The following is an 8,704-nucleotide window of genomic DNA, read 5'->3' as shown; positions in this document are numbered from 1 at the left end:
TTATTCATATATTTATATTATGTCATATATATATATATATAGATATATATATATAATGCTTAAGATTGTTAATAATAATACTAATAACATTTTATTTATTCAATTATGAAGTATATTTAAAAATTGGCATTATGTTTTCAATTATTTACATACTTATTTAACTATTTTTTCTATTAATCTGCTAAATACTTTTAAAGTCTAATAGTATTTAATTTATATATTGGTACATGTATTAAAATAGCTAAAAATACAAACAAAGAAAAATTTTATAAGAAGAGTCTAATTATACAATGTTTATATACAAATGGTCCTTGGGTGTGACAGTAGGAAAATTGACTTGAATTTTTTTTTTTAAATTTACAATTAAGTGAAATAATTACATGAGCGAAAAAATTTAGAATAAAAAATTGGAGAGTTATGTATTTATAATGTACATTGTCTTTGATTCTTAGAGTAAAAAGCACAATTCAACTTTTTTATAATATTTTTTAATCGTATATAAATTAATTAAAAAATATTTTAATTTTTTTAAATTAAATTCAAAATTCTAATTTCTATTACAATTAAAAAACTTTAATCCTAAAAATAATTAGTTTAGGATATAAAAATTAAATATGAAGATTATGAACTCATCTTTGAATCAATACATTGTTATTGATTTTATTTAATTAATAAATACTACATACTAGCTAATATGTATAATTTAGATACTGTGACAATAATTAACACAAATAATTTAAAATGACTTAAAAATGAGATTTTTTTAAAGGTTATAAGAAAGGAGAATGTATATTTTATAAATTGAAGAAAAAAAAATATCATTTTAGTATCTCTTAAAAAAAATAAATTTTTCTTTTAAATTTATTGAACACATTTTTTAAATTTCTTAAATTTAATAATATTTTGAAGTGAAATCTTAGATTTTTTATGTGTAGTTCAGGGATAAAATTATTGAATTTTATACATATCGAGTCAATTAGTGATCAAACTTAGTTTGAGAAGACTTGATTTGATAATAATATCTAATATTTTTATATTTTTTAATAATTTAAATAATTGTTTAGGGTGAAAATTGTTGAAAAAATAACATGATGTAACACTATTTTATAAAAAATCATTTACAATGCACTGTTAACTACAAGCTTCAACCAAAATGTATGGACCACCTCTAATATTGATTTATACTAAAGGAGCAAGTCAACCATTAAGAAATATAAACATAAATGATTATTAAAAAAAATAAGCCACTCTTTTCGCAATAAATATTTAATCAATAATTTTGTGCTGAATAAAATTATACATTTAACTACCACTCAAAAATTAAAACAATAATTTATGTGTTTTCAAGCTCTAGATGTACATTCAACTACCACCCTTTTCCTTATTATAACATGCATCACCCTGCTGCATAATACAACCAACGGAACGCGTGACGTTCACTCGTTCAGAACCCGTTCGACTTCACGCCACCAAACCAGCTCTAAGCACCTTTTATCAGCTTCTGCCGCCTCCTCTGAGCCAGTTGCATAGTGCAATATGGGGTCAATACGTGTCAACATATGAAACAAAATGACAAAAAATCTGTATATCTGTATAAACTTTAATCTGTATACTAGTGCGACCCTTTAACATTTTAAAATTCAAAGCAAATTTGATGAGAGTTGATTTGCAAGTCAAATCACCTTAATTCTCAATTGTATTGAAATTTGTTCAATAATATTATATAACTAGTAAATATTATTATTTTAGATCAGTATTTGACTAACAATAATTTACATTTATATTTATAAAATTTTATATATAAAAATATATAATTTGTATTTATATTTATTAGAATTTTGGACACATAAATTAATATAATTAATACTTACGTTTTATCCTTGTTGTTCCAAATTAAAGAAAAGAATTAAACTGTCTAGAGAATTCTAATTCTCACCTTTACGGCTTTACAAACACACAGTTGTTCTGAACCAGAAATTGAGAATTGAAACCCTAATTAGAAAGAGTGACCGGCTGGTAGCTAGCTAGTTTCTTTCCCACAGGTAGTGGCGATAGGTCTCAGTTAGACTCGGGTTCTACACATCACTCGGCGTGATGCCGTGAATTTAGGGGTAAAAGGAAAATCTTGGAGCACTTGCCGTAATCCCAAAAGCAAAGCAAAAATGGAGGGGCAGCAATGGTGGAGGCTCAGGTTCTCCTTCAGGAACGCAACCATAGTGGTGTGCTTCATTAACGTAGTCACTGCACTCTTCTTGCTCCATGGATTCCTCACTTCTTCCTACACCCGCAACAAACTCTCCTCACCTAATTCCAACCCAGGCTAGTTTCTCTTTCTTAAATTCGGTTGTCTTGTGGAATATTGTAGCGTTTTGAATTCGATTGGATCGTAGTTATTGCCTAATTTTGTCGAATGTTCCATAGATTTAATTTCTTGACCAAATGGATTTTGCATAATTTCCATATTCTTATGAATTTGACATTTTCTTTTAAATAGTTACGGATATTTTTTTTTCTTTTTTAATTTGAGTTTTTTTTTCCGATTTTGGTCTCTCTACTTTTATCTTAATTCTTAAATGATTTGAGAATTTTGTATTTGGTATTTATAACTCGGTTGATTGACGAATGGTCCAATGGCAAATTTGGAATACGAACTTTATTGGAAAAGTGTTCTCGTTCAATTATTTGGTTGCTGCCCGCGATATGATGTGAGTTTCAATCAATAATTCATCTCAATTGATAATATTTGAACATTCAAAATAAGAACAAGATCTTACAGAGAAAAAATAGAGAGTTTTAATATGCAGTTTTCAGTACCGTGTATGATACGTTGTTCAAAGAGGGTTGCTCCATTTTCCTCTTATCAGCTATGAGGGTTGCATTGTAGGTCATCCTGGACAATAGCGTTGTACAAAAGGTGTGACTTACAAAATTTGTAATTAGACTCTTATTATGGTGGTTGGAAATACAATTTACCACTTCATTCTATATGCAAGCCAGACCTCTCTCCTAACCTTTGCTTTATTTTCTTCTCACAATCCGGAAATGAATCTTTTTCAGCTAATCCAAGTCTTATGAATCAGTGTTACGTATTAAGTTTATTCCACATATTGTTGACTGCCTTGCGATGGCCAAAAAATTTTAAATTTATTTGCATCTTCTACATCCATTGGATACACTTATCAAGAATAAAGTCAGGAAATTACTATAGTTAGGCATTAAAAATGGTACAGCCAATAAACTTGGTTAGCCTGTGTAGAATTGTCTTATCAATCCATTTAAAATTATAAGATGTGGTGCATGCTGTAATTTTATTTATTTATTTTTTTCTGGTGTGAGCATACTGCAATTTAATTTTATGGTTGTCCTGTTTTATACTTATACTTAGGAAACTTGTTATTAAACATAGTTGTTGTCATGAATCAAAATGTCTCAAAATCTTTAGCTATTTGATATGAATGGTGGAAATGCTCCCTCAAACAATCCCTTTAATTGTGGATGTAGAGTCCACATTCCACATTCTTGCAATGAAGTTGTATGAGCCCTGTGTAATAATTGGCAGAAGGATACTCGAACTGGAATAAAAATTGGCAGAAATACCAAGAGAGTTTTACTATTTCTCAAGCATGGAAAATTTTGGCATCTTATATTGTACATTGACTCTAATTATGAAATGCTCATATAATTTTCACTTATAAATTGCAGCTCAATTGAGTTATATTAAGGAATCTGAGGAGATTCGTCTTGCTATGTTACCATTGGAGTTGATAAAGAGAGTGAGTTTCAAATTGGTTTTGTTTATTTATCGTGTTTCTTGCTAAATAGTATTTTCTGAGCATAACTTGTTCCCAGGATGTCCAAAGTAGGAATTTTATTTGAAAATAATTATTCTCCTAACAGATTTGATTTCTAGAACAAACATTATACTTCATTTGTTGTTAAATATTCATCCTTTAGCGAGAACATTGTCAACCTTTTAGGGGTCATTTTTCAAGTCATTCAAGAAGCACTTTCCATATAGTTGTTTCTCAGGGTACTGGACTTTATTAAGCAACTTGCCATATCTGTATTTCTTCAGCCATATTTTTCAGGGTTTCGCTTCATTGCTGAGAGCATGTGAATTTGAACGGAGGAATGTAATATTGTCCCATAGCATGACGCTATATTGTCATTCTACTGCCTCATGAAAAACTAAACCTGTATTTTTCTCCTGGACAAAGTCTGGTCACTGGAAGAGAAATTGTGGAGTTGTAGTTCTGCAGCTTGTCATGTGAAATCCTCATTGATGTTAATAAGATACTCAGATTTCCAATTTGCCCCTTTTTATCCGAATCTAGATTGAAAAGTCACACTTTATCCATAATTACGTGTGGCCATGGGGTATTTCAAGATAAGTGTTATAATTAACTTTTTCAACATGGCTACAAGTTCACACACAAGAATCCCCATCCTCTTAAGCATTTTCATTTTTGCATTTTGCAGTTTGGATTTTACCATTGAAAATTGGCAGTACTAATGCTTTCATGTTTTAGTTATAACTTAAAATTTACCTTAAAAAATTAGCAAATAAGATTTATTAAACTTTTGAGTGGGCCAATATTTGCTACTAAATGCTGCAAAAGTGTCATTTGACTTCCTTTGAGGGGCTGATAACGGGTCAGAAATGTTTTATTCAATTACCGGAGGTTCGGTTATACTGAATTTTTACACGAATGATTTCTCTGTGACTGTGAATGTCTTCCTTCATAGGTGAGAGAGATTGAGCAGGATGTATACACTGAATCAGAAACAGCCCAGAAGAAAGACTTGAAGCAGACTGCTGCAGTTGATCTGTCTAAAAGGTTAAAAGATATCCGTTCCTTAAATGACGCTGCCAGCCTGAAAGGTATCTCTCTTTTCTCCTTGTAAATCTACTTTGATTTCTACTTTATTATATGTGCACATGTTCAAAGATCGAACTCCGAATATGTGATGCTCATCACTTCTCTGTTGTCAAAAAAATATAAATTGAGTTGAACTGACATATGCATGAGGGTCTTTTATTGATTCAGTAAAGCTTATACGGTTAGGAATAATAAATTCCTTGTAGGCTTATACATATTTACTGTTAAACAAATGATCAGTTACTCAGTTTCTACAATTTAGTGTATTCTTTTTCTTTCAACATGGACTTGGCTAGACATGCATCTTCCGCCAGAAATATTTTGAATCTTTTACTCTATAAATCCCAACAGTTTTTTCTCATTTGCATATTACTCCAAATCTCTGAGGCTCTAAAGTCCCTTTTGGTAACAGTCTTAGGATACAAAACATGGAGATATTGAGACAATAGAGACGAAAAAAATCTGTCCCTATTGCTCCCATGTTTTTAGTGATCAGAGAATACAAAGACACATCTTGGAACAAAAATATTTTTGTTTCTCCTTCTCAAGTTTTACAGTCTCCAAATGCAGCCTGAGCTTCAGTGTGCTTGCTGTGCTGGCTCTGTTACAAAGACAGCCAATGGTGCCTTTGTTATCATTCCAAAATGCTGATTTCATTTTATATGTCTTAACTCCAGCTGATTGCCGACTGAACCAACAAACTTGTACCTACAATTCAAGACATGCACCATTCTGGTTGCTAGTTTTTGTAGTTGTGCTCTCTATTTATTTTCAACATGATCAAACCAAAAGTAGACCTATCATTTCCTGAATTGTCATGATTTAGTTGTTACAAATCTATTATCCAAATAGGAGGGTAACCCTGAAATCAGCCTCTTCTTTCGTGGTGCTAAGGATATATACTTTATTGAACCTCCTTTTTCTTTCAACTTTCTTCTTTTGTCTTTTTATTTTTTTGTGTAATGCTAATATGAACAAAGTAACGCCAACTTTGATATCTATTTATAAGTCTTAATGTAACACCAACTTTATCGACGAACTTCATTATTAGTGGTCAGATATGGCCATAACTTACATTATATGTTTCATGGATGCAGTAATTTCTTGATTAAAGTACTCGCTTCTCTATTTCAACTGGTAAGCCGTTCATTTAATGAAGTATTGTTGGTTCTGCCTTCCTGTGCGAAGCCTGGTACATTCACTAGTGCTAATATAAACAAAGCTTAAATTGTTTTTTCACACTATGCACATTGATCTGCACTCTGCTGGCATTTCTTCTACAAAATACCTATTTATCCATTTTTGAGCTGCGGAACACCACAAGTACCAGGGTCCATGGGCTTCTGATACCTGTTGATAGGAACTGAAATCTAACAGAATTAGGGATTTTATTGATGAACTAGGGCTTGTGAATCACAATCCCCTTATTGAAGTATACGGTTGGAACTAACCAACTCTGGAGAGAATTTCCCTCTCCTAAACGAACAAACTGAACAGATTTGTCTCTGACTGACTAAAAATAACTAATCCCTAGTATTTATGAGCAGCAGATAGGCCTAGCCTACTGCTCCTAAACCTGCTAAACTAGCTTAAAGGGAACAAACAACTTGTTTCTATCAGTTTGAATAAAGATTTACACTTTCCAATGGTTTGATTTCCTTTTTATATTTGCAATTATCAGCTTTGGAGGAATGGCGTAGAAGAAAGATGGAGAGGGCCAGACAAAGACAAATGGAGAAAAACGGAACAACCTCCTCTCAAGCGTGAGAACTATATGACTTATAGTACAGGATTTAGCTCCTTTAAAGTGACAACATTGGAAAGGGGAGAAAGTGAGCTCTTATTATATGCGAGTCCAACTAACTTGATTCGAAGTTGATCAGAGACTCATTTTCTCCCTTTAACAACATGATCACTTTATGTGAGTTCAATCCAATAGTACAAATGAAGGTTAACATGTTTACTTAAATGTGTAACGGGACAAATAGTAATGATTAGTGCACACACTGTATAGCAACAATCATAAGCCGGTGCTGAGTATTATCATTATAGCTGACTTCTGTTGTAAATGCTATTTCCTCTAAGACACAGTTTGGTTGTGCATTGCTTGATACCCTATGGTTCATCTTCTACTTTTTTACATTGTTGTTCTTGTTTAGCGGAGATACCATATGATTCCATGTGATCATGTTTACTCCGTGCCTGAAATGAAGCAAAAGCCATAGTTGCCAAGATTTAAAGTGCAATACATCCTGATTTTTTTTTATTGGAATGTTTTTATAAAACTGAGCCTTTGAATTAGAAATTTATATAATGTAAGATCACATTTATAAAATTTCATGTTAATCTAAAATCATTTGGTATACGGTTGCATATAGATCGAAATTGATTGTAGTGTCAGGTTTAAAATATACATGGATATGAATTCTAAGAGTATTAGTGTATTTTGTTCTCAAACTTTACAACTAGTTATTGTATTATAAGTTTATATGGTATAAATCATCGATCTATTATTTTAATATATAATAGGAGAGTAGTAGTTGGTTGGTTGTTTGACAAGTGTTTGCTTTCATTGAGTGACACATGTCAGAGCAAAACAAAATAAAAAAAAAAAGTTAAAAACACCAATTCCATGAGCCCGTGAATAAGAAAAGCATTGGGCGGTGGTTTTTAAAAAAATTCAAATTCAAAATCATGGTTCACAATGTGAGGAATAGAGAAAGACAGAACGATAGGAAGAAAGAGAAATACAAAATGTTATAGAGAAGAAAACATGAAGGTGAAGAAAAGAAATACGACTGAAGAAGGAAAAGAGGGTGGCGACAAGGTGGCGGTGACAGATAAGGAGACCAGATCGAGAGAGAAGGGAAGAAGAGACAAAAATGTATTCTACAAGTTCCACAACACCTATCGGGTCCCATCTCAAAGATCCATTTTAACTCTTCAATGTGAATATTTGATTTGATCACCTCCTGTTCAATGCGTTCATTTCTTGATTAATCAAATCATATATTAGATTTAGTTATTCAGATTCATTCTCGCTCCATCTTTACTACTCTCTGACTGAGGGAATAAATTGCAGCATTATTTGTGGTTTTTTGTTTGTTTTTTTTTTCATTTTGGGAGATTTCTGTGGTTCTTTGTCTCTAGCTTCGAGTATTTCGTGCAATTGGAAGCTTTGATCTTCGGGGTATAGAGAGTGTTGGTTCAGAAAAGATAAGAGGAAGGGGAAGCCAGTGGAGGATGAGAACAAGATCAAGTGCAAAATGAAGATTATGAATTGCAAGTTTTGGAGAAAACTTCTGCTGGTAAGTGAATAATAAATGTGTGATGCAATGATTTAGGGCTTATTCTTATGGAAAAAAACAAAAGTGAATGAATCCATTTGTTCAGTTTCAAGTATTTTCTTCCTTTTTTTTTTAGTTTTTTTTCTTTTTCCATGATTATTTTTATGAATAGATGCAGTGTCATTTGTGCATATGAGTACTCCAAATATAATGTTGTGTGTGAGGCTTTGATTCATTTATATGTTATAGATTGTTTTTTAATAAAGTACCTTGTTTTAGTTAGGGCTTTTGGTGCCATTGTGGAATCATTTCCAAGCTTTACTCTTCAAGTATTTCGTGCAATTGGAAGCTTTACTCTTCAAGTATTTCAGCAGGTCAGGTTTTCCTTATATTAAAAAAATTTCGTCTTCTATTTATGCCAATGTTTTGCTCAGGAAATGAAAAAGAGATTCAAGGCCTGTTTGCTGTTTCATCTAATTTTTTATTTTTAAAGTTTTTAGAACTGGATTGCTATATCTATATAGTAGTTTTGCAAAC

General features: G+C 31.7%; 1 protein-coding gene across 2 annotated transcripts; it reads left to right on the top strand.

The window, feature by feature from the left end:
• Nucleotides 1-1,936: 1,936 nt before the first annotated feature.
• On the top strand, nt 1,937-6,991 carry LOC107474422 (uncharacterized). 2 transcript variants are annotated; one of them, XM_052257176.1, is made up of 5 exons: nt 1,937-2,319; nt 3,703-3,773; nt 4,747-4,882; nt 5,978-6,017; nt 6,562-6,991. In XM_052257176.1, the coding sequence occupies exons 1-4, from the start codon at nt 2,163-2,165 to the stop codon at nt 5,986-5,988; spliced, it is 375 nt and encodes a 124-aa protein (XP_052113136.1). In that variant the 5' UTR covers nt 1,937-2,162; the 3' UTR covers nt 5,989-6,017; nt 6,562-6,991. The 2 variants fall into 2 exon arrangements, with proteins under 2 accessions (XP_052113136.1, XP_015949532.1); XM_016094046.3 differs by lacking the exon at nt 5,978-6,017.
• Nucleotides 6,992-8,704: the final 1,713 nt, after the last annotated feature.

The sequence above is a fragment of the Arachis duranensis genome, chromosome 2 (assembly GCF_000817695.3).
Source record: "Arachis duranensis cultivar V14167 chromosome 2, aradu.V14167.gnm2.J7QH, whole genome shotgun sequence".
In the NCBI taxonomy this organism is placed as follows: Eukaryota; Viridiplantae; Streptophyta; class Magnoliopsida; order Fabales; family Fabaceae; genus Arachis; species Arachis duranensis.
The sequence above is the reverse complement of the archived record's forward strand: the minus strand, read 5'-3'. Positions and strand labels throughout refer to the sequence as shown.